Source organism: Vanellus vanellus, assembly GCF_965231255.1.
Source record: "Vanellus vanellus genome assembly, chromosome: 3".
NCBI lineage: Eukaryota > Metazoa > Chordata > Aves > Charadriiformes > Charadriidae > Vanellus > Vanellus vanellus.
The window spans coordinates 64,933,367-64,960,512 of NC_138907.1; the positions used below are offsets into that span (position 1 = coordinate 64,933,367).

The 27,146-nt window shown below is 41.3% G+C and overlaps 1 protein-coding gene across 2 annotated transcripts in view; it reads right to left on the reverse strand.

Annotated features, from left to right (window-relative positions):
- PDE7B (phosphodiesterase 7B) overlaps nucleotides 1-27,146 on the reverse strand; it is a 180,076-nt gene that overhangs the window by 33,720 nt on the left and 119,210 nt on the right. For both annotated transcript variants that reach the window (XM_082481808.1, XM_082481807.1), the window contains one exon: nucleotides 4,937-5,020. In XM_082481808.1, coding sequence (XP_082337934.1) covers nucleotides 4,937-5,020 — 84 coding nt within the window. The remainder of the gene's footprint in view (nucleotides 1-4,936; nucleotides 5,021-27,146) is intronic.

A 27,146-nucleotide genomic window follows, 5' to 3' on the forward strand; every position in this document is an offset into this window, starting at 1 on the left:
TGTAATCTGGTACTAAAAGTATATAATCTATACTAACTTAATTTGCTAAGCTAAGCTTAAAGCAGGTGGGGTTTATTGGACTCAACTTCTGCTTGCACGCTAACAGCAAGATCCTAGGTAATACGCAGTTATACCTTTGAAGCCTCTACAGACATGTTTTGACCTTTTAGATATTCTCATATCCCACTCTGTGTTTCCGTTGTGCCAGGTGTGCAAGAAAACAGAAATCTCTTTGGGTAACACCGTTTTGGTACAGAGACTCCACTTTGGAGGGCACATACTACATCCTTTCCGCGTTATCCCTCCTAGATCGATACAGAGAGAAGTGAATTCTGTCAGACGCTGGGATACTGTGGATGGCTTACTGAGAGCCAGTGGGTACAAGATAATGAAAGCTACGGCATGACTGATATTGTGACAAAAACAAAGTGTGGCTAATGAAGATTCTTTCAGGAAAAGTTAAAAAAGCAAACAGATGCAATTTTAATTATATTACTCCATGACAAACATATTTAAATATAGCCAATTAGAGGCTAATAATTTTGTCATTTGCAAGCAAAAATTCAATGCAGAGAAAAGCTTAGCATAAGGGAGGTGGGAACTGCAGAATCGCTGCTTAAGTCTTAAGACTCTCCTTGTCTTCGGACTTAAAGCTTGACAAGCAAATTTGTAAATAAAACCTTACTCATCTCAGATGTAAACCATGTTATTTTGTTACTTAATTTCATCTGGCAAGTTTCATCTGGTCCAGTTCTGGGCTCCCCAGTTCAAGAGGGACAGGGAACTGCTGGAGCGAGTCCAGTGAAGGGCAACTAAGATGATTAAGGGCTTGGAGCATCTGCCTTATGAGGAAAGGCTGAGAGAGCTGGGACTCTCTAGCCTGGAGAAGAGAAGGCTGAGGGGAGACCTTATTAATGCTTACAAGTATCTAAAGGGTGGGTTGAAGGAGGATGGAGCCAGGCTCTTTTCAATGGTTCCAAGTGACAGGACGAGGGGCAGTGGACACAAGTTAGAACATAGGAAGTTCCGTTCAAATACACGGAAACACTTCTTTACGGTGAGGGTGCCAGAGCACTGGCACAGGCTGCCCAGGGAGGTTGTGGAGTCCCCTTCTCTGGAGATTTTCAAGACCCGCCTGGATGCAGTCCTGAGTAATGTGCTCTGGGCAATCCTGCTGTAGCAGGGGAGTTGGACTAGATGATCTCTAGAGGTCCCTTCCAACTCTGAAAATTCTGTGATTCTGAGATTCTGTAATTAAGCAAAGTATCTAATATAACTGGAGCAGGGTGAGGTTTTCTTGGTTATTGCGGCACGCTCACCCACAATTCTAGATTTATCACAAGGAATTCCCTCAAACTTTTGGTTAATGCAATGAAGAAAAGTACCATCACAGTCAGCAGCACAACTCGTCGTGGGATAATGAAATCTGTTTTAATCAATGCATGTTAGTCAGTGCAGGGATCTGGTTCAATGACCCACTGAGCAACTTAGTCAGAAAACTAAATTATTGCTGCCTTACTTGACAGTCTTTTATTTCTCAAATCCAAACTATCCTTTGCTAAAAGGAAAATCGGATCAAGTTAATTTTCACTGCAGAAGTGTTTCAAATTCTGGATTACTACACTGCACATATTCAGTTTAACGCATTTTCTATCCAGTGAACACAAAAAGGTTCATTTAATTCACAGAAATGTAAAAGTGCCAATAAACTGCCATCATTAATTTCACCCTGCGTTAGGTTCAGTTACAAGCTAGAGCTACCGAATTCAAACTTCACTAAAATTTGTGAGGTTTGATATGGAATCAATCTTACACCATTAAAACATTGTATTTGGCTGCTCGATGGCACCTAACCCTTGCCTATTCCACCCCATTACTCCTTCTGCAAAGTAAGTTTCTAACGCTAAGTTGTTTTTAATTCCGCTGTTCCCATTTTAAGGAATGCTTAATTTGCATGAAGAGGAAGCCCTCTCCCCGTTTTCCTGTAAACCCATACGGCTGTGCAGAACTTGTATCGTTTAGGTTAGGAGTTTGTAAAATCTGCATATTTGTTCACAAGCACCCTAGTGAACGTGGAGCCTCAGGTTTGCCATGTCCGGCTTATTTTTTCCTGAAGTCTGTCTGCGGCCACCAGGAGCAGGTGATCCCCTTGCCTGCTTATGGCAGGATGGAAAAAGGGATGGCTAGCTTGCCTCCTGGGGGTCTTCACGTCAGGCTGGGTAACAAGCATCGGCTGTCACAGCTTCCCCGGGGAGAGGAGCTGCTACGTATCTTCCTCTGAAGCTTCTGGCGAGTATCTGGTTGGTCATGCAGGTCTCCACAAGCTGCAGGGAATGACTTAGGAGGCTGAAGCTAACATATGCTCCTCGCAATGCGGAACTGAGGAGTTCTTGGTGACACAGGGATATTTTACATTCAATTTTGTATTTCAGAATCATCTTAAGAGTGCCCAAATCCACCAGTGCAACTACACCTCCAGGAAAGCCTGCAACTAGGCAGAGAAAAGGCAGGCAGATGCTAAAGCCTGGCATCTCCTGCAGACAAGATCCTGCAAAATCCTCATGGTCCTGACAGCCTGGCACTGACAAAGTGAAATAACAGTCACGAAGCTTCCATGTATTGCAGAGAGGCACCGGAGGAATGTGTAGATGGCATCACAGACGTTAGCTCAAACAGCAAGAAGCCAACATTAATCCAGTTGGCTTTGATTAGGGCTACAGAAGATCCCATTTTCAGAGAGCAGGAAGTTTTCCTATCCAAAAAGACTTAACGGTGTCTGAAGTTACACAGCGACTTTACTGCAGCACTCCAGAAAAAACAAAAGATATGGTCTATTCGGTGTTAACCCTTAATAGCCATAGTAGGGAAAAATCCACTAGTTTGACTGAATCTGTAAGTATGTTAACAGTTACATTTAAGTGATCTTTAGTCTGACATTAAGTAGCAATGCCTTGAATTTTTTTTTAAAATGCCAATTCTCAAAATGGATGTCAACTCTGTTTAAGAATGAGCTTCAGTGTTTTTCCCTTTCTTTAAAACAAGGGTGGTACTGTCATTTGGAATATTTCAGATGGTAGAAGGAACAATCACTATTTAAGCTCAGTTTATCTGAATTAGTGAGGAGCTGGAGTAATTTTATGCTGCATTTCTTTATAACTTCTGAGGATATTTACCACAAAATCTTCTCTGCCTCATCCCTCCCTTACTGTAACAGCTTTCATTATATGGTTGCTGCCTGTCAGTTATTGCCCCAAAACAAATGTAACACGGTGCCAAAATTTTACTGTAAGTATTAGTTAGGCACTTTTCAAAAAAGCCTGCTGTAGTGACATTTATGTATGTTTCTTTTTGATAGGATGTGCAGCACCGTGTTTTTTGCTGCTTATGTAGTAAGCACGGCAGAAATGGATTTGCCAGATAGATGCATATGAACAAATAATATAAAAGTCACTTTACTCCCTGGCAAAGGAATGAAAAGAAGTGTTTTATTTTCTCTCACTCTTTATAAGGGCGTCAATACTAATATTTCCAGCTAGCCTAGAACAGGTTTTTCTTCGCATTTTTTTATTGGCAAGCCAGGACTAAATTATCCTTAGAGCTCTGCTCAACCAGTATGTTATTCCCTTTGTCCTGGGAAAACTGCTGGACCCATCTTACCCCTTATGTCTTTCTACCTCAGCCACAGCAAGCACTCTGATGGGCTTATGACCTAGAAAATACCATTTATCAGCAAGACTGAAAACAAGCACTTTGCCAGGCAGCAGTTAACTTTGCCAGCTTGGGCGAATGCAGCCCATCAGAGCCTGTCATAGAATCACAGAATATCTCAAGTTGAAGTCCTCCCCTTCCTATCAGCCCCTCTTTTCTCCCAGCTCCCATCCAGAGCTCACCCTTTGTGGCTGGGCTTCCTCACCCCCTCTCCCTCCTACCTACTTATTCCCCTTCCCCGGGCGCTTGGGAAAGCAGTGTGTAAGATGTAAAACTTTGGTTTGATAATTGCTTTTTAATGAAAAGCATAATCGGTAGAAGCTTAAAAGTGTCATCACTAAACAAACTGTTGGAGTTTCAGTCTGTTCTGATGACGACAATGAATAACTTGTGTTTCAAAGGTTACATGGAGTGGTCCGTGTAGTATACAAAGACACATCGAGATCTGCCTGTGTCTGAACGCTGGAGTTAACACAGCATCCAGACTGAATGCTACGGGGCCCGAGACTAAGACTTCTCTGTTATGTTATTTTATTTTATTTTATAGACACTGGCTAAAATATTCTCTAGATTGATGGCCTGCATCAATACAGAGAACCCATCAGGTGAAAAAAACAACAGGATCTCGATTTATTTTTTTTTTCCTTTTAGATTTGCCCTCCTTTATTTACAACAGTGGCAAAATAACTTCAATCAAAATGAGGTTAAGATTATTTTTAACAGATGTTCACTGCTGGCCTGACCCAAAATCCATTGACGTCAATGAGAAGACTCCATGGGGCTTTGGATTGGGTTCTAATTGTTGGAAAAATTAATGTTATTGTAAACCACTGGTCAGTGCTGTCACATGCTCCCCTTCTGTGCCAATTCTATATGACCGGATAACAGACTCACATAAATCTGTTCCAACTGTTGGCTAAGAGGCTAAAGGACACAGAGGTTTATCTTTTTAATTCTGAAGCACCCCATGTCCCCTCCCCAGCACACCCCATGGCACTACTATATTCACTTGACAGACTCAGCGTTATAGACTCAGTATTCATATAATCAAAACATTTCACAGTCAAACACTGGGTGGAAATAATAGAATCATTAACGCTGACGGTATGGAGCCTGCTGAACTACAGAAATGTATGAAATGAGATACTTTGGTGTGTAAACTTTCAATACAGATTTTTTTTTTTTTTTTTTTTTGTATATTCAGACCCGAAGGAAGGGTTGCACTTACTGTTAAGAAGACGGAAGTCTATAAACGGGTAGGAGCCGCGGCGCTCGGAGAGAACCCCTGTCTGACCTCTCACCCGTGCATCTCCTGCAAAACACAAAATCCCCAGAGACGTTAGAAGGGGCAGCTGCCTTTCTCTGCTGTTTAGATCTAGATCTATTTTCTATTCAAAGTGATGACGTTACGCTCCTCCAGTGGGAAAACCAAGGTCCAAAAAATCATCTCCCATGACATCCCTGGGTAACTGGGTAAAGCAGCACAGCTGATCCTCTTATCAGAACAAAGACACAAAAAAACTCGTGTTTATCCTATTGAACAGCTTCTTGCCCAGTAAGTAGACTCTCACTGCTTCAGGAGTAGCGTAGAGGTCCATTTTTTTTGCCCAGACAAGACCAGTAGGATTCTGACTGTCATGGCATCACACACAAAGGTCTCAGCCCTGGACTAGGCTCACAGTCCAACTGACCTCCAAAGCTCTGCGACTGGTCTCAAAATCACGAGTTGATGAAAAAATCCCCAAACAAAATATGAACTTTTTTTAAGGCATCTTTTGTTTGGTTGTTTGCTTTTGTTTTACCTTCTGCTCTTTCAGCACTCTGGAAAATGTCAGCCTTCTCCTCAAACACTGAAGCTGCTTTATGTAAGCGAAACTTGATGTTCTCAGGTAAGCGTTACTCCAGAGCCTTAGGATGTATATTTAAATATCATAAAGTGGCAACACAATACGAAGAATTAGTATCGCTGTGTAATTCCCATTGATTAGTACCTGACTTACCATGTAATATTGATGAAATAGGCAAAACCCATTTAAGGAGAAAAATGCTACTCAGGGTGACTAACAGTTACAAAAACTCTTACTTAGACAGGAAGTAGTGGGAAGCAGATGTCCCTTTAACATTTCCATAACCTTAAATATCTTTTACTTTAATGTAATTGTTTCTTTATAGGCAAATAACAAGACGAAAATATTAAAAATTCTTAACTAAGATGAAGTTTGGAGATCTTAGAGGTTCAGGTTAGAGTACTCTAGTTCTTCCCCGTACCAATTCCTCCTCTACAGAAACACAAGCCCATAGTGGTGAAAGCATACCCACTGCTCTTCCTCAGACAGCTCACACTGTAGGCCTCTCAAAGTTTGCAATAAAATTATGAATTATTAGTTAGTTTGAATTGTGCTTCCTCTGGGATACGAATATAGCATCTGACTAATCGAAACAAAAATAATTTAAGAATTTGGCTGCTAGCGCTAGCTTCTCCTGCTTGTGTTTAAAAACAAGAAAACAACTTGCAGCATAAAAGAAGGACCTAGTTAGATGCTGTTATTTTTTCTATCTAATGTTCACTTACAATGTGCTTACAATTATGTTTCAGGGAAGAAAGCCAAGTAGAACTATTAAGTTAAATATTCGAGATGGAGAAAAACTTCCATGCCCTCTAGGGGTCCTTAGAGGTACGAAAGACATAGGAGCGTGCACTCAAATTAAGAATATTTCAAACAAGTCACTTTTGATTATAAATATAAAGCTATTTTCTCTCATCCTTCCTTTCGCTTTGCTTTTTTTGTTTCCAGAGACAGAACACATGTTCCCCGTACGCAGCTCCCGCTTGCCAACCGCTCGCTCTAAGGAACCAGCCCAAAACAACTCAAGCTGTTGTTGACCCCACTTACCCCTCCCGATAGCAGGGGCAGGAGGTGCAAACCTCTGCCTGCTCTTCAGCCGTTGCGCTTCCGAGGAATGATAATAGCGGGGCTCTACCTTCATCAGCAGCTCAAAATCACGTGCCACGTGGCGGCCATGGAGGTATCTAAACCTCTTCCCCTGCGAGCCTTCTGTTAAAGGGCAGAAGGGTGGAGCGAATAGCTGGAGAGTTTGCAAAACACCGAAGCAAGATTCACCAGCACCCATGAGTCAGAGCTCGTAAGGCAGCACCCGGACTGAAAAGCTCTGCTCTCCGCCACAGGTAGACCCATCAGATTGGCTGATCCGTGCAGAAAGAGTAAGAATGGCAAGCATATGGTACGCGTTATATAAACCCCCCAAAATCAGACAGGCTCGAGCCCGTCACTAATACAAGCATCGACAAATTAAGAATGGGCTTAAATTCAGAGCATGCCTTGATTGAGGCTTTTGTTTTTCTGTACGCACCAATGAATTAACAGGGAACTGCAAATGATGCCCTGCATAAACAGATACTTTGGAAAAAAAAGAGAGAAATTAAAATTCCAAAAACCTGAAAAAAAACCAAGACACACAGTGCTGTAAACCCAGAAAGACAGATTTTCTTTCTGGACATGAAGTAATATATCTATCAGACCAAGAGAGGTATCACAGTACTAGATCATAACAAAACCGTACACAGTTAATGTATCAAAATGTAATGTTTATGTATCGGAAAAATCCCCTAACTCTGATCTTAATTGTATGACCCCAAATTTTGATGAACAGAACACTAGAGGTAGGTAGACAACTGGAACACAGAAGAAAACACAATCTGGGTTTACCAAAAGTGGATCATGCAAGATAAAACTTGATACTCAATTACCTTGAATAAAATAGTTGTTAGAGGAAAAAATCAATACTGTAGTGCATTTCAACCATATGGACTTTGTTAAACATGTAAGAGAAGGCAAGAGGAGAGTACAAAAACTAAGTTGGAAAAGATTAAAAGTAAGAAGATAAGGTGCACTGGAAGGAAGCTTTTGCTTGGGAACAATTACTGCATGATCTGCAGAAGATTCATATCGGGAATGGACTTAAAATTTTTTTATTGATGATCTTGACACAGAATTAGGAGACCACTAGTGAGACTTGATGACAACACAAAGCTGGGAGATAGCAGGTATATACAGCTACAGCCACTTTAAGTGAAGTTCACTGGTACTGTCACCTTCTCTGCCCTGACTGCTCTATAGCCCAGCTACCTGCACTTTCCATTTCCATTTTACTGGTAGTCCAGCTTCCTCTCAGGGGGCTGCTCATGTCTCCTACAGAACTAAAGACTTGCCAACTCAGACACGTGTGTACACTATTCGCGCAAGGTAACCCCAGTAAAGAGAGGGAAAGTAAGGGAGGTATTGATTCCATTAGTCAAAGCACTTGGTGTAAGTTCATCTGAAACACTGTCTCTGAGAAAAAGCTGAATTCCTCCTGGAAAAAGCAGAGAGAAGGACCTCTGGGAAGATGATCAAGGCACTAAAGGGCCATTTCATAAAATCACCCTCGAGTAATGCCCACCGTTGATAAGCAGCAGAGTGGGAAAAGAACCATTTAGGTGATCAGAAGAATACCATTCTGAAGGAGGGGATGAAAACAGTTGAAGCAGACGACGGCATGGGCTTCACAGACATTGAAAGATGGCCTAAAACAGTTAAGGACTATGCATAATGATCGATAAAGTTGCTACCGGCTCTATGTTCTTCAAACTAAGAAAAAGTAAATGAGTTTTACTTAACTAGCAAAGCCAAGGACCTAAAGTCATGGCAAATAACTGATGATTCCAATTGGCTATTTGTGTCATTTACATTTTTTTACACACAATAAAATTTTGGGCTGTCTCTAGCACTGGAAGACTCTATATGCAGAATAAATCTGCATCCCCGCTGACAAGTAAAAAACCACTAAAATCCTTATATTCAAGGATTATTAACTTTACCCTTAGGAAAGGCAAGTTTCTGATGAGTCAAAGATGTTATCAAGTAGCTCTACCTCATGAATCTGTTATTTCAAAATACTTTGCCAGGTGCCACCTAGTCTCTTTCTACATCATTAGAGAAAGATTAGTTAGGAAGTGGTGGTAGGCTAATCAACCACACCTGCCTTCCTCTATTTTTTCTTGGCTCACTTATTTGGAAAACATTTGTATTCTTCCCTATTACTTATAATTACCTCTAAGTACACTCAACAGAGATAATAAAAACAGGCATCGTACCAGATATACACCATACCACATGACTTTTAATTTCTGAGAGACAAGGGCCGTTCATGGCAACACACCAGACTCTCTTTTTTTTCGCTTTGACAGAGGACTTTGAGGGCAACTTTCATCAGTCCACCAGACCTTTACATCTCTTTGCTCTCCACCTTAAGATCAAGCTAAACAATTGTTCTGACAATTTATGCAATTAGCAGTTTTAGATAAATAATCCTTTTTGGAGTGAAAGGAAGGATTCTGTGGAAACAGGGCAGGAAATTTTGACAGCCCATTGTGTTCCCAAGTGAAACAAGCAGGGTGAAGGGAAATGGCGAGGGTACAGGCTTCTCCTTGGCTGCGTCGGGCTGAAGATGCGAGGCTGGATCATTTGCAGCCACAAACACGAAGGGCTGCACCCCCGCCAGAGCCAAGTCGCCACAAGGGCTTCCAGCGGGAACATCTCCCAGGGGAGGCTGCGCCTGTGAATTTTACTTCCTCCTTGTTAAAACAAACAGCCAAGGAAAGAAACCAAACAAACCAAAGAAACCTACGTTAGGTAACAGGCGCCTGTGCAGCGCGTGATGGGACTGACATGCAGGACAGCTTGCAGTCACGGGAACTTCCAACTCTGGTAATTCTGTGATTCTGTGATTCTGTGAAAATTGGAAGTGGGGCAAGAACCACAGTACTATTGCGGCCGTAGTGTCAGCGTGACTTCAAGACGGGCAGAAAGGTTAAGAAAGGACTGAGGCAGCTCTTAGCTGCCTGACACATCTGGAGGAAAGAGCCATCTGCACCGAGGAAAACAACTTCTCCAAGACTTGCCTGAAGTGACGTGGGATTCAATTTCACCGAGAAAGCACAGCAGATTAGGGGAGAAAACAGGGCCGTAGCTGTGACAAAACAACAGAGCAGCTTCACGCAGCAGAAGTTAGGACCAGCCACTACGGTATTGATTTTATTTAGTACACGGCTCCCTGTGGTAAGTCAGGAATACCGCAGCAAATTCACAAGAGCTTACAAGTATTTATTCTAGTTAAGCTTTTCTACAATTTTCATCCAAATATTTAAGCTGACTGCTTTAGGACTGCAGCGGCTGAGTACCTTCTCTGGAAAACCGAGTGGCAGTAATTAGGCCTCTCGCAGAGTCCGTGGAGCCCCTGGCTCCTTTACTATTTCAGATACAAAAAGGCTTGGGATTTCTGAGATGAAGGCAGATGAGCTGTTGATGTTTTTAAGCATCATTCTAGTTTTGGTGGGAAGCTTTCTAAAGGAGGGAAGTGTTGCTGTGTAGAAGCACCAAACTCAAGAGGAAAAGTCAGGTTAAAAACAAGTACCAGAATTACTGGAATTAATTTTGATTTGAAGACGTCTAATGTTTGTTCATGGTGATTTGTGCTTGTTTGGATTATTTTCACTCTGCTTAGTGTTATAAAGATTATTGTTGTAAATTCTTGTCTGCAGAAAGCATTTTATGCCAATTTCCTCATGCGCATAAGATTTTCAGTGAACAAGAACATTTCTAGTGAACAGACATGACGACTGATGTTAGAGGTAACAGAGGCGGGATGACTCTCCTCTCCAGCAGGAGAAACTGGGGCAGCCACCTCACTTCATCCATTTGTAAGCACGGAATTTTTAAGCATGTAAATATTCCAAAACATGAGGTTTTCTGTGCCATAGGATGTACAGTTCTACTATTTCTGGTAACCGTCCTAATGAGCTCGTAAATAGTGATTTCATCCAATGCATTCTGCGGTTTCATTTCAGAATGCTCTGCAAAGGAAGATAACTATTGGTACTCCCTTTTTACAAAAAGGGGATACAATGATGGTGGAGAAACCATAATTTGGTTTTGTAGATGTTTTTTACACAGAAAATCACTTAATTCCCCATGCAGTGGTCCTACCCTGTGAATGGGTTTTGCTTGTTTTTGTTTTTTTTCCTTTTTATCAGTCAGTTACTTGAATTTCAGCTATCCAAACTTCCATCTCCAGACCAGCAACAGCTGCAGATGAAACATTTCACTCATTCTCTGTTTCCTTACAAAACTGTGTTTTGGAGTGAATGGTGGGTCTTATGCTCAACATAAAGTAGTGGCGCTGCCTGACTGTACCTGCCAACTGTAATTTCTGCCCTCCTTTACTGACCAAATCCATAAAACTGCTGTATCTTAATCTCTTAAACAGTATTACCAACACTGCTTGTGCCAATCAGGAAAATGCAAGAAACAGAAGATGACCATCTCTTCATAAAACTCTCCTCAATGCTAAAAGTGTCGTGGTAAGTTCACTTTTGCATTGATGCATAGCTTATCTGGATATACAGCCAGAGGAAGAGCCTGGGATCCACTGGCATGCCTTTAACAGCTGGTCCATTCTGACAAATGGACATCTGGAGTAAAGGTAAAGGAATATTTTACAGACACTCTTGAAATCCTCCAGTAGACTGTATCAGATCTCATCAGTAAATCTGTAGAAAAGATTTTAAACTGAAATATCTGGAGGCAAAGCTACTACAACATGCAGACTGGAAAAAATGCTTGCAGACAACCGAAATCCAAGAGGATGAGAAAACTGCCATAGAGAACCCGGCAACAGCAGTCAGCCGAAATTCAGATACCGAAGCAGTACCCGTATTACCCTCTTCACAGACCTGTTTGTTCTTGCATAAGCAAATGCAGAGCCTGCAAAACTACATAGCTCCCTCCGACTGAAAAAATGGTCTGAGTCAATTAGGATAGACAATCCTTCATGTTCTAAAGAAGGTAGCTTTCAAAAATGTCTATACATTATACTGCACTGGAAATGCTTTCAATTGTTTCCGAGTTTGATAATGGCCTATGAATTATTGCCTTAAGGTCTGATGTATTTCATCTACTCGCAGGTGTCAGTCAGTGGAGAGGTGTAGGTGCCTCCGCCCAGTCACTAACACTTAAAGAGACTGAATTGTCCTTCAGAGTTGCATGGTTTTGACTTTGACTGCAGATCGAGCCTAAGACACCTCTGCTCCTAAATTAGGTGCCACGGTTATGAGCACAGCATACGGGGGGAAGAATCCCAGACCTTACCCGTGAGGATCGTATTCAGACAGCTGAGACCACACCAAACCTCTTATCTGTAAGTATGCTTTTCACTGTGATTATCCCCGTCTCTGTTACTATTTATTTTGTATTCAATATAATAGACACATACACCTGCAGGTCACACCAACGTGGGCACACTCTCCAACACGTACCGTGTATGCTGGTACAGTGTAGTATTACCCCACAGAGGAGTTAAAACAAAACCCAGTGCTCGTTATGCAATAGTAATTGGAGTACCATTCTCTATAAAAAGAAATAACCATCTCCTTGATACTACTGTGTGATAATTACTCAACTATCAGTGTTTTCTAGCCAAAAATACAAAACATCATATAAAAGTTTACATAAAGTGCTAAATCACAGGACACAAAGACAGAAAGGGAGCATAACATGGGCAAATTACACAGACTACTTATTCACATACAAACTTCATTTTGTAGACAGGAGAAATTCAGATATGGGAGTTTGCTGGCACAAATTTTGCAAAATTCAGCCAATGGCTTTCATTGCGAAAGAAAAGATAGATGAACGTTGGTATCTGGCAGCAAAGAATAGAGAATTACTGAACTAAAAGCAGGAGATAGGTCTTGGAAAAAAGAATGCAATGAGAAAGCACGGAGACTTGTATAAATACTGTGCTACAAATGCAGAAGACAGAAATCATCTATCACCACCGCCACAGAATCATAGAATGGTTTAGGTTGGAAGGGACCTCGAAGATCATCGAGTTCCAGCCCCCCTGCCATGGGCAGGGACACCTCCCACTAGACCAGGTTGCTCCAAGCCCCATCCTGCCTGGCCTTAAACACCTCCAGGGATGGAGCTTCAACAACTTCTCTGGGCAAATACCTGAAAATACCTTTCCTTACCTGAAAGGATCAGCTTAGACAATCATCTTGACTTTGGTCGATATTTTCCTTGACCTATTCCTGACATATTGTAGGTAGCATCTACTATCTAGGAGCCTGAACTCACAAGTAAAATATGAAAATGAAAGCCTAGGAGAACAGGCAGCTAGGAGGAGATGTGATTCTGCTTTTTTTTTTTTTTTTTTTTTTAGTGATCCTTTTATATTTCCCATTCTTGCCTGCAGCTTATAGTACTCACAAGCAGTAGCATATGACTGGTGGCATCTTGAAAGTCTCACTGCTGCTGTGGCCCTGAATGGCAGCACTTTGGCGGACCTGAGGCTTACCATACCGCTGCTGCTCAGCAGTGTTTGGGGTAGTAAAAGAGGTCCCAGGGCACTTCACTGGATCAGGAAACCAGACGTGCAGTGCACAGGATCCTCATTACTAACTTGGATACTTCCATTTCTAGTGCTACTGCTAAGAACCACCTGTCTGTATTTTGAAGTTTTCATATTGCATTATTGTTGGGGCTTTAGTCTTTTCTGTCTCCAAATATTGATCGCTGACTTGTCAGGGAAAGTGGACATTAACATACATCGGGCACTGAACTGTCTTGATAATTCTTGGATTCCTAAATGGTTCCTAATGGTCCGTTCCAGGAGTAAGCTTGTAACTTACTCTGCATTAGAGGATGGGAGCTATGTTAGCAGAATCAGGTTCTTGCACTGCTATCATTGCCATTGCTCTAGAGCCCTGCTGGGAAACGGCAAAACTTACTGTTTTTCTCACATATGAAATTGAATCTAAAATAACACCTTAAAAACGGAAGGATACATCCTGAAATGTTAAGAGCTGTAATAAAAGTAACAACAACAGCTACAGCATGTTCTTAGCAACAGGTAGTAGACTGCATTACCATGGCAACTTTGAAGATAATATCTTACTGTCATGCTACTCTCACCCCTCTCCCAAATAAATTACAGCATAAATAAAACCACATTATTAAATGTTTAACTTGTACTTTTTGGATTCTAGTCTTCTGCTAGACCCCCAACTATTAAAATAAACATTTATTTAATAACAAACTTCTAAGACTTGTACACTTCCAATTCCATATACACAAATTTCCAAAATAGGTTAAGTAGTTAACATAATGACTTTCATTTTGTGCAAAAGAAAAAAGCACAAAGAAACTGTGTTTTGTCCAAAACCAATGCCAAAAAGAGGTATAGAGTTCAGATCTCTCTGTGTAGTGCATTAGGCCACGCTACTTCTGTGGCCAGTGCCCAAAAGACGATTTTATTCACTCATAGTTACACCCAGATGCTGTTATCCAAACTATAAATTATATTTTATTAACTGTAATAATGTTCTAGATATAGCTGCTCTTTCAGAGACCCCTTTGCACTTGCCTATGTATTGCAACTTCAAACTGAATTCTCTCAAACATCTACATTTTATTCTATTACATGGATTTCTGATTTGAGCATTATCATGGGTTACACTGACGAGTTATATGAGCCACAAGGCATCATTCTCATTTTCTACAGGCACTATTATGTAGACAAGCTGAAACTGCTTGATACTACAATCCACGTGTATCTAACTTAGCTAATGATTAAAATTTTATATATTGTATGTAATTAATTTATGTAAAATAACAATTGATATACTGACATAAATATTAATGGAAAAATGCTGATAATTCCTAAGTGGAATAGAACAAATGGAGCTTCCATTGGGAAATGCTCAATAATTTGAGATTAACATATATATTTCTGAGAGGACTCTTGGAATTAAAATGTGGGATGGTAATCATAAGCACTGAGCTCATTTCCTGGACTCCTATGGAACAAGTCGTTTCCTTTCCATGCCTCGGTTTTCCACTCCTGTGTTTTGTTTGTCCTGTGTAGACAGTGAGTTCTCTAATGCAGGGCCTCAGGGGTCCAACAGCATCTTCTACCTGCAATCCTGGTCACGGTTACCACTTTGCCATAATACCAATAAAACTAATGATCTCTGCTTTTTGTACTAGCAGCAGTTATGTTAGACAACATTCAAAGAAAATGAACGCAGAGGTTTTTACTCATGCCATCAAACCAACATTTGCTTTCAACTCTTAACAGGACACTTAGGAAAATTTCCCTCTATTTCCACCGCTTTGCCCAGGAGATTTCTACACCTTCCCTTTCCAATGAAACTACAAAAGACTGGTGTTCAAAGCTGTAAATAATGCAGCAACTGCCACTATAGCAACACATTACCTACTTCTGAAACGCTTAACATCAGCCAAAACCTTAAGTCTGTCAACAGTTTTTGTGCAATGGCAGTTTTGCCTGTGGAGGAGCCGTGCAGGAAAAGTGCAGGACCTTTGGGATTTACTCCCTTTTCATTTTGTGCTGGAATTGCCTGGCTGCCACTTGCCTCACACAACAGGAGATTCAATCTCTGCCGATTCGGCCTGTCTCCCTGTATCTAACACTTCTGTCTAAAGATCGTGTGGTGCTTGCACAACCCTTTAAGGTACATCAGTGCAGAGTCAACTTTAGAGGTAAGCGAGACACAATAAATTAAATGAGTCTCAATCTTGTGCATTAGCCACAGGATGATCCTTCCTCATCAGTCTCTCCATGTTCTTCACGTCCTCTTTTCCAGCTCCCCTCTGCGCTATACATACGTACATATTCCTAACTCAGGTGTGACCCTTCTTCTTCCTCCCCTGCTCTTTGACTCACTGCTAATTCAGCCTCCCCTTTACTCCCGGCCTTCTCCTGAGGCTGCAGTACTGTATCAGGCAGCCCAGCAGTGTTGGCCGGTTACTCCTCCTGATGGGGCTGCCCCAGGAGTCTTCATGGCTGGGAGAGAGCAATAAAAAGGGGAAGGAGGAGAAGGAAGCGCTGAGCGTTGGCTTGGCATCACAAGAAGATGCCTGTAGTATCTTGCAGAAGAAAACTTTACTCACCACCTGAAGCTTTGCTCTGATCGAGAGCTGTATCTACACACAAGACTGCAAGAACAAATGTTTAAGATTAATGATTTGACTTTTGTTTGTACATCATATATTGCAATAAAGTCTTTTTGGTCTTCAAAAGCAGTATCTATGGCAAACAGCTGGAGACCTTACTGGTTTTAAATTTGGTTTAGTTTCTCTGTGGAACATACAAATACCCCATAACTCAGTGAATTATTGAACAATAAGGCAAGAGAACTTTGTCCAAAATAATCCCAGGTAACTTTAGGATTAATTGCTTATTCAAGATGAATATTTCCTGAGCTAGCCCATACTTTATCAAGTAATATTTCTTCATCAGAAAATATTATTTTGATAAAACCCCCTTTTTCTTATAAGAATGTTTTTCTGTTTAGAAAAAAATAAAAATAGCATATATAGACAATATAACTATTTGCAGTGGAACTTTTTTCATTTTGATGAAAATGACACAGGAATAAAGCTGTAAAAAGTGGAAGCTGAGCTTCACTGTTCTACTGCTTGGAAAATGCTTTTCTCTTCCTGTTTTTTACACTGTATTTTTCAAACAACTGATTTGATCTTAAAAAAAACAAACCAAACCAACAAACAAAAACATCAAATCCACCAAATCCAGAACCCCAACCTGGCTAGAATTTAGCAAATATGCTACTTCTTGCACATAAACAGAGCACTGATCTGGACCATCTTTGCCATGTACTATGCATTTAAAATTTAAAACTTTAGAAAAGGACAGCGCAAGAGAAAGTTGTTGAATAACCTCATGTTACTCAAACACTAGCCTACTTTCTGTGCCCCATTCACTGTTATAGTTCAGTTGCATTAAATATTTACTGTCTAAAGTACAATTAAATAGCAGTTTACCTTCTTTATTCATTGCACATTCTTGAGAGGTGAGCATGAGCTGGCTCAAAGAAAAGCAATTAGCTACATATTTCTGTAATTACAAAACTGTTGATAAACAAATCTAATTAGGGGCTTGCCATTGGCAAAGACTGGTATTTCCCCAGAACCTGGTTTCGTGTTTCCCTTACACTGAGATGGCTGAGCACCGATCGGGACGCCAGGCAGCGGCAGGGGCAGCCTGCACTCGGGCTTCTTCCCCAGCAGATGTGCTGGCAACCGTGGCTTTGCTGAATCCATCATATGTGGAAAGTGCTGCCAGGTAGCCTCTGCCCAACCTGTTCTGGTGAATATGGGTCTCTATCCCAGCTCCTTATTCCAGAAATTGCAAAACATTAATATCTGGAAGGAAGAGTGACTAGCAAGATATCTAGAGTTTTAAATATGTTTAAACTCATAAGCTCACTGGAACCAGTGCCCCTTTCAATGATCCTTTACATCACCATCTTCTTCCCTCATCCCCTAATTGTGTACACCTAGTCTTGATTTCACTTTGACACAGAAGTTACGACCAGCAGTGTCACGTAAGGGACCTGCACCAAACACTACCCTTTGGGAGGAAAGGCCAGGAGTACCTGAAGGGAGGGGAACCTTGTCTCGCCCTGGAAATAGAAGTGGATCGTGCTTGGCCCCTCGCCGAGGAGGATGGACAGAGCAGGGGATTACAAGTATTTTTCTCCTTTCTCCTACTCTGTATGTCCTTCCACAAGATAGTGGGGGAAAAATCTGGTTTTCAGACAGCAACTTGCTGCTCAACCTCAGTATCAATACATGTTCGCTTAATAATCTTCCAAACCCACCACGAACGGCCAAAAACATAGAATCATAGAATGGTTTAGGTTGGAAGGGACCTTGAAGATCATCTAGTTCCAACCCCCCTGCCATGGGCAGGGACACCTCCCACTAGACCAGGTTGCTCAAAGCCCCATCCAGCCTGGCCTTGAACACCTCCAGGGATGGGGCCTCCACAACTTCCCTAGGCAACCTGTTCCAGTGCCTCACCACCCTCATGAACCAACACTGTAAAAATTGTGCTACTAATTAATCTGCTAACTGGCCTAACACAGAAGTCAACCTTCATGAGCCACTATACTGGAGCTAGCCCTAAAAGCCAGGCCTGCAATTCAGGCCCACCGCTGGCGTAAACTGTGCCAAAGCTTTACCTATTGTGTCAGTGCCAAGAACATGACCGGGAGGCACACACCCGCACCCGGTGCCCAAGGGAGCCAGCGAGGCAGCCACCCAGGGATGTTGGCGGTCCAGAGTGTGCCCGGCATCACATACCTTCTGGAGGCCAAGAGACTTCCAGCTTCCTGTTTAGTGTCTTCCAATTACCTCATCGTTTAAGATGTGTCACTAGTAAACTTACTTAATTGTGCTATCTACATTACTTTCTATTTGAAGTTAACTAATAGCCCTGGGCATTTATTCCTGGTTTTTGTTAATACAGAAAAACAGCAAAACCAAACCAGCAAGAAAAATACTATAAATATTTCAAACAATTTTACATGAGAACTGCCAATTCATCTCACTGACAGCGTACACTGCAACACTGCCTTTCTCCACAACTAGGGCTGAAAACAGAAGCTGAGGCTTTTGCCTCCTGTGTTTTAACACGTTCTTAGGGAATTCAAATAATTGCTAAAATCTTTCAGAAAGAGGAGGAAACTGCCATGTGAAGCTTCTAAAGCAACAAACAAACAGACTTTTTTGGGTGGAGGCAAAAATTACTGGAGATGTTTTTATAAATCCCAAAGGAACAATAAGCTGTACAAAGAATACTTTAATTTCGTTTGGTCTCAAAATCTACCTTTAAATTACAGCTTAGCAACATAAGAGTTCTGTCTCAGATATTCATTGAACAGATCCTTTTCTGGGCAATCCAGCTCCTCAGGCTCCTCCTCAGATAGTATTTTAAAGGAGAAAGAGCAAGACAGCACTTCAGTATTTGCTCTTCACAAACCCCTGTAAATTCCAATAGAGAATAACTCTGGCAAAGACTATTTTGGCATGTGCGTGTGAAGGCATATAAAAAGTATTTCTCGACTCATCATACTCTTGTGCAATTCATATTAAGCAGAGACTTTTTTCTTTGTTGTTCTGGGAATTGCAAGACATAACACAGAAATAATAGTAAGATTATTGTCTTTTTCATCAAAACACATCAGCTTGGATAAACAGTGAGTATATCTTAAAGTAACAGGCAGAAAAAAGTTGTGGTTTTCCTGGACTCTACCTTAACAGTATAATTAGTAGCTAATGATTACCAAAGAAAAATCAAGAACTGCATGAAAAACAATCTTAAATGGTAAGACTCTACATACAAATGATAGATAATGCAAAGGTTCTGCAAATCAGATTTTGAATTTATTACAGGAAAGCAATTCAGAGACTCTTTGCTAGAAAACTCACAAGAACCTTATCTCCTCAAATATTTTGCTAGGTCTCACCAAACCTGTGAAACACCTTAACACTTGCAAATTTTGAAAGAGTTTAATTTTAATTTCGTTCTACACTGAAGAGAAAGTCCATGAAGATTTGTCAGAATCAACTCATCATAATCACACTACTGAAGAATGTCATAAAATTCTGTCTATAGTTGTAAAACTGACTAATGTTTTGGACAAGGCTCTAATACCAAATGCATATTACTGGGAAAAATGGTGTACTCTGTTATTTCCCACAGAAGTGTAGCAAGGTAATGAACACTGCATTCATGAATATTCAAACACAGACCCTACATCAACTACACGGAGAAAAATACTGATTAAAAATTTACCAGCAGGCAGAAGCATGCCTAAAATCCTATGTATTTTCCAGTTCACCTTAAAGTAAGTTTCCTGTTTTGTTCCTCCCCAAAACCTAATTGCTGAGTAATTCTCTCTCCAGAACGCAACAGGATCCACTGCAGCACAAAGGGATTGTTAAAGAGAAAAATAAATCACTTCTTCCAGCACCATCTTATTTGGGTGGCAAGTATACTGCAGCTCGGAGCTCACACTTCAGGTTTGCTTTTTCAGTATGAGATGTTCCTATTCTCTCCATTTTTATGAAATAAAGCTCAGCAAATCTTTTTTTCCTAGATCTCGGAAGAACAGTTTTTCCTAGATCTCAGGTATCAAGTACTGGTGCATTCAGTCCTTGTGTTGGCTCCTGCGGTTGTTCTGAGATCTGCTGGCCCATCTCCAGGTGTGTCAGCAGCCTTGGATGCAGATGGCTGCCGGGCAGAGATCTCATTTGCACAGGGGCCGGTGGAAAAGCCTACCAGTGGTTACTCCCCACAAGGGAGCTGAACAGCCTGTCCTGCTTTTTCACCTGAAAAAGACAAATCTCATTTTCCTGAACTGACTTTCCATTTGCATATAAAATGGGAGAATAATTTCAACTCTATAGAAAGGGGAATGGGCTTCTGGAGGTGACCCAGACACTTTCCTATTGCTTGATCTTCTCTGTGACCTCATTTTCCTATCTCAATAACTGACATCATCACTGGGGCTCCTGGAAAAGTAACTGTGTTGGTCTGCGGTGGTGCTGGGAGTAACAAGAAGAAAGGGACAGGTTGCCTTCAGCAACGCATGGAAGGAGAACCCCAGCCAGTGGTCCCCCAGGCCCCGGAGACAGGGACAGCAGTCCCTGTGCCCAAATCTTTCTTTTTCAGAAACTGAGTGTCTGCATCTGCATTCAGATGCTGCAGGAACCACTGGGGTCAGCAAAGAACAAAAGTTGTTGGGGGGGTGGGTGTGGAGACAACCTCAGGCAAACGGGGTCCTATTGTAATTATAAAGACACACTGTTCTGATTGGATATTACTGAGGAGTCTTGACATTTCAGATTAGAAACTCAGCTGCAAATTACAACTTGAAAATATCACGTATTCAACACCTTGATCCAGCAGCCACAGAACTCCACCTCCTGAAAACCAGCAGTGACACCCTGCACTCCTAGAGCACTCATGTCAGGCTTCATGGACAATTCAGCAGAGACCAATACACTTGGTCCCACTGAAAAAATAGATCCAAAATTCACTTATTATCAAATTTTTTCCCAGTCAGGTAAAAATCTGGAGTGGAACAGACAGAAATTGCAAGAAATTGAGGTTAATATTTGCATTATAAAATTGAATGTGTGTAACTGTTAGTATGAAGTAAGCCTGGTATCCATCCTCAATGTACTAATGCATACAAAGGAAAAACATGATACTACATACTAATATCTATTGGAATTCAGAAGATTCTGGTGACAGAATGTTTGTCCTTCAGATATGGCTATTCCCCCGTTTTTTGGTTGTTTTTTTTTAATCAGTCTAATCTGATATGTGATGGCAAAACTGAATTATGTTTTAGTAAATCGTGGGTTTTAGTAGGGTAGAAAATTATTGCTTTGAGCAATACCTTGTCTAGCAGTTGTAAAAGGTAGGATATCGGATTTCCTTTCTCTATAAAATGAGCTTCTCGGAGAAAAGCATAGGTAGCTAAACCAGTACACAGGCTGTTATTTGACTTTCTTATACAACTACAAGGTACTGGAAAAACAAGCACCTTTGCCAACAACCTCTATAGCACTACTTACCATCATCAGAAAATGTACATGATCATAAAGAGAAATAGTTACCACAGAGTACAAATGTTTTCTTTACAGTAGATTAGAAGAGGGTTGAGGGAGCAGGGGGAGACCAAAGGCAACTATTCTACATCTTTCCCCACTGTTTAGTTCAAACTCTTTCCCTGATTCTTTTCTCCCAAGATTTTACATTCTAAGTCTTGCCATATTTTCTGTTGAGATCAAATAGATTTTAGCTGTCATGAAATCCTGTCATCTAATCAACAGTGGAGCACATAGTGCTATGAGGTCTTTTCTATAATATTAACATTACATACAGTAAAAATAAACGTACTGAAAAACCTCTCCTACACCATAGGGTATCTTCAAGTATCTTCAGAAGATTTCCTATCCTACTCCTTGCAGGGCAATATATTCCCTGACCAAAACAGGATTACACATTTGATAGATTCTGAGAAGAAATTCTTTGACAATCTTGACTCTCTAATCTTAACAAAAGTAATAAATAGGACAGGTAGTAGATATATATTCATTTTACTGAAAGCTATTCTGCACACCCGAGAAAGCTTCATCTCTACCCATTCTTCAAAGGCTTGTATTATTTTATACAGTACAATAAAGTTTCAATAAGTCCTTGTGTTTTTCTGTCACATTAGTATGAATTCTTACCCGGCTTAATGAATTTGAGGATTTTACCCCTCCCAGTGTAATTTTTTCAAAATAGCAGGCACTTAACATTTCAGATTTATCATAATTAATTTTATACCCAAAGACTGCCAACAATATGTGTTTGCTATTCTATTGCTTTTAAGAGGAAAAGTGGGTTTGTATAAACAACCCTACATCATCTGCCTGGCAAGCTATCTGCTCCATCTGTGAGCAGCCCTTTAGTTTGGAAGTTCCTGCCTAATTGCTGCAGACAGATGTTCTCCTGCTGTAGCTGTAGACACCACAGAGGCTCCTGCCATGTTAATTAACCAGCCTAAAGATGTTCCTTTCCCTCATTCAAAAGCCTAAAACCCCTTATACGCAGCAGAGATGCAAGGTCTCACCTTACCTCCAAAGCCACGTTTTCCTAAATGCAGTGTTTCTAAATACCCTCTACCTGCTCAGTGGCATTTTCTTTGTCAGGAGACCCCCAGATAACTTACCTGTTATTATTCTGTGTTGTATACCTCATAGCAGAGCTTTTATATTATTATCTGAAATTTGCCCCCCCCCCCCCCCCCCCCCGTGAATCCATACTGCTCTGGGTATACATAGCTAACATATTACTACTCTGTCAATATGGGGGGAGCGAGAACTAGTCAATGTGCACGAATGAAATACCTATAGATGACAACCAGTCTCTTCTTCTCTTTAATGGTATTACAAATACCTCTGCTTGCTTCCAGGAGGAAGGAGTTTCTCCTCTTTAAGAGCATTGATTAAACAAGCCTTGTAATGAGTTCGCTAACTTTTCTGTATGCTACTTTATGTAGCTATCAGTCATCTCCATCGATCAAGGACTAGACTTGTAACCTGCCTACTGCCTTTTCCGCCAACGCAGACTGCTCAGGAAGTATTTCCCCCAATATTTGGGGGAGAGGGGACTGCGCACAGCAGCAGTCCTCGTGTTCTCAGATATCCCCTTCAGACCACTCTGTAAGGGCATGCCATATAATGGCACAATAATATATCTGTCTGTCTTTGCTTCAAATAAAAAAGGGCTTTTCATCCCTCTAACAGTTACTGAAATAATCTTTATTGGCTGATCTTTTCCACCGTAATTTACTAAGCCTCTACTCTTTTATTCTCTGTCTTCAGGACATAAATCCACTCTCTCATAAACATAAACCTGGCCAACACTTTTGTAAACCTGTTGAATACCACCAACTATAGTAGGAAGTTCATTGATGAAAACTGCCTTTATTTCTCTGACATAAGAGAGAATCATCACCCAGGTTACTTTTCTCTGCTCTTTACTCTCTCTACTCTTTAAAAAGGCCTCATCTTCTTTTACCTCTCCTTTATGTTTTCGCCTTAAAATGTACTATAGCAAGGAAGGCCCTGTCAGCTCTCACCTTTGTTAACCGTTCAGTTGTACATCCCACTCACCTGATCCTTTCCTCTTTTCTTTTTTTCCCTTCTTTCCCTAACATGTGGAAATTAAGCCAAGCTTGGTGACAACGATGTTTAACCTCTCTTCACCCAAGCAGCGGTCTCCTTTTCAGATGGTTTTCGGCAACTAGTCTGAGACCTGCATTGTCCTATACTTGCCAGAGACTACTTTTCACTAAAGTAGCCTGGGACAGTACCTGAAACACTCTTATGTCCTCCCACACAAGTCGGAAGACTCTAGCTCTCTCTTGAATTTTCTTGAACTCAAGAAGAGGTTGCCCACTGAGGCTGTGCAGTCTCCATCCTCAGAGGTTCCTAAGACCTGGCTGGGTAACATCCTCAGCAACTGGGTTTGAGCTCACAGCTGAGCCTGCTTGGAGTAGCAGGTTGGACTGGAGACCTGCAAAAGGCCCTTCCACCTCTGTGGTTGTGGGGATTTTCACTCCATGTGGTGACTCTGGGCTTGTTCGAGAGTAGAGGATGGCAGAGCTGCAGGCAGGGCTGTGAGATGCTTTACCACTGCGACTGTTCCTGCTTCTAGAAAGGAAAAAATGTCTTGCTTTAACATTTAACAGGATCTTCCTGCTCCACTTTGGGAGACTTTTAAGTTACTACTTTCTTTCATGAATCTGTATATCCCCCATATTCTCTGAGAGTTCTGCTCCCAAAGTTTATCCACATTCTCCAGGTCACTGACCCCACTAATCATTCTTCCTACATCACATTTAATCCTACCAAATCTCATTTCCGCTGAAGATTTTGAGAGAGTTCATTTCTGAGATTAACCTATCAAGACTATCTCTGGTAGCGATGTCAATTTATATTTCATCTTTGCTTCGGCAGGAACCAGAGCAACATCTTGAACCTGACAAACCTTGCCTGCTCTAGGTTAATTTTCTGCCCCCCACACCCCCAAATTTCTTTTGGGGAAGCTGCTTTACAAACTGTCCCCTCCTCCTCCAACCATCATTCCATGCACCTGGGGAGCACAGGCCGGTCTGCAGGTTGCAGACAGCCCGGGCAGGACCAGCATCATCCTGCCCAATGGAGGCCTGGGTCCAGGCAGCCATTTGCCACCTTTTGTAGATTTTGTCTGCATCAAAAAAGTCAACACCCCTCTTCGTCCTCCTGCCCCCGCCCGTTCATTTTCTTATTTGTTGATGCTTCCTTGTATGTTCTGGATTCAGACAGTACCAAAAAATGCCACTTTGATATTGATTCAGCTGCATCAGAAATGGAATAGGCCAGAAATCCTGCGCTTAAGCGTTAACCATTGTTCAGAGCCATTGGACAGTTAGGCTGCCAAATTCCTGACAAGAACATGGCTGTTATTAAAACCCTATCTTCTCATCTACAAGACCTTACCTGAAGTTCTGTAATTGCTAGTTTGGGGGACACATTTCACACCACAATTTAGCATCGTGTCCTCTGAGACAATGAACGTTTTTTTTGGTCCCGCAAGGTGTTAGGCCGTCTACAAAGTGCAGGTGGGTGGGTGGTGGTGTTCCAAGTCTCAGCCCCTGTCGCTCTCCAATTGTTTGGATTTTATTTATGTTTTGATTTTGTAGTAGCTTTCCCACAGCCTCTTGCATACACTCATTAAGCTACACATGCAAAATCTTGCTATACAGGATTCATAAATCCTTTCCCCCAGATATTTCTCACCTAGCGGTGTCTGAAGAGCAACTAATCACCAGTGCCGAGCAACAGTTTCCCTAAGCAACACAACTCCTGAAATCCACTACCTATGTTTGCAGAAATAATACAAATCTTGTGAGAAAAGTTCCTTCTTCTACTCCCTCATCTCATGACACTGAAACAATACTTCGTAACTGAAGCTATTCAGCTAGGCAGTTTTACGACAGTAATTTACAAGACTCTGAAAACTAAAACATTCCCAGGTTCCACTTGGGCATTTGGCATCTTTAGGACGACGTGCCATCATAAGACATTACAGCATGCTTTGATCTGTGAAGTCTCCCATGCATTAAGTGAGTTTTAGAATGTAATTGCTTCAGAGCACACTATCTTTTTTTTTTAACTCCCACAATTAAAAATACATGCCTTAAAACCCTGAAAAAGATAACCTGTGTGATGTATCTGATAGCAAGACCTGTAAAGACGAGCACACTATTCTCATCATAGGCTGGAAGTCAAAGACAATTCAAGGTAGCAGCAGGAGAAAATGGTACTGAACTAATGTGTTTTACTCAGCTTGGCCAAGTCATCTCTACTCTTTCCTGCATTATCTGAAAATTCCTGCCCCTGAACTGCCTCCAGCGTTCTACTGCTGCAAATATTTCTGTGGCAGCCATGATGAAAACAGGTTTGTTTGGGGAAAAAAGAAAAAAAAGCAAAAGCAGTCTGGTACAAATTTGGTTCTCTCAGCCACATCAGTTTCTCAATTATCACTTGGCATCAGCACAGCAATGAGAACCGGTGAAGTGAACATCACCACTAGAAACATTCATGTGGCAATTCTGCCCAGGAGTAAACCCCAAGTACTTTTTTCTTGTTTGGTTGTTGTTTTTTTTTTTTTTAAACCACAGGATAGATTGCACACATTAATTATTCTAACGACAAACTATTAATGCACAGCAATAATCCAGGACTTCTCTAAAGGCTATATTGGCAAAGCAACAAGCGGCAAAGGTGGCCATGAATTAAATCAAACTAGTGTAGCATTCAAGCAGCCAGGCATCTGAACAACCCTGCAATGGGAAGAAGAGAAGAGCACAAAGAAAAATGAAATAAAAATATATAGACACATTTTAAAGATTTTTAAGCTGTGATGTCTCTCACAGCAGTGAATTGATGAGCTAGTCAAAATGCTTTCAGTGTAAATTTTTTATCACTGGAAACAAAGGTTTAAACGTTGCAAACATTTCAGAACATGCTCCTTTCCCAAAACTGTCTTTTACAGTGCAATTCTGAGATGAGAGACTGACAAAAAGATTGAAGTCAGGAAAATAAACTGTTCTCTCACTCTTGTTTACACTTTTATTCACTGGGAAAACAGATGTTTGGGGATAAACTGAAAGACAACACATATGCCCTGACCCTGTTACGTCTTCGAGAAACCCTGAAGATTTTTTTATGTGACTAGTGATTAAGATCACAAAATATGCAGTTTTTTCAACTAGTATTGTTAGGGGTTGCTTTCCTTCGCAAAGGCTTCTACAAATGGTCAGATGGATCCCGGCCAGTCCAAAATACAGGAAGAACACCAGCCTTTTCCAGTTAATGCAAGCAAGGCATGGATGTAATCTAGGCTCAGTTCATTCTCACTTAGCTGTTAAATATAAAATCCATTTCACAGATGGGAAACCGATGCTGGAAACTGAAACTGACTTCTGAGAATCCAAGGTTTTTATACCGTCAAGTCCAAACTCCTTCATATCAAACATCGCTCATCCTTTAGTGTAAGCAAAGATGTTTTGAGACTTCTGCACTTCAGGACAAAGGTGGAGAACAGGGTGGCACCTCAGGTTTTCAGTACCTGTCATCTGTACAACAGGCAAATAAGTGATGTGCCCTGATCCCCAAACGTGTCTTATTTTAACATTACTGTTGACATTGACAAAGGTCCTGTATTTATATTCAGGTCACTAAATGATCCTACAACATAGCTCTGAGTTTCCACGACACTGCAACCTACAAAGCAAGGTGCAGGGCTGGACCCAAGTTTTGGAATTCTCCTAATGCAGCCCAGTGGAGGGGTGCCTCCTGGTTCTGGGCTCTGGTCCACAAAGAGGCAGAGTAAGTGCCATGTCCTAGTGTCGCTTTCTTTTTCCACTTGGATGCAATAAAAGG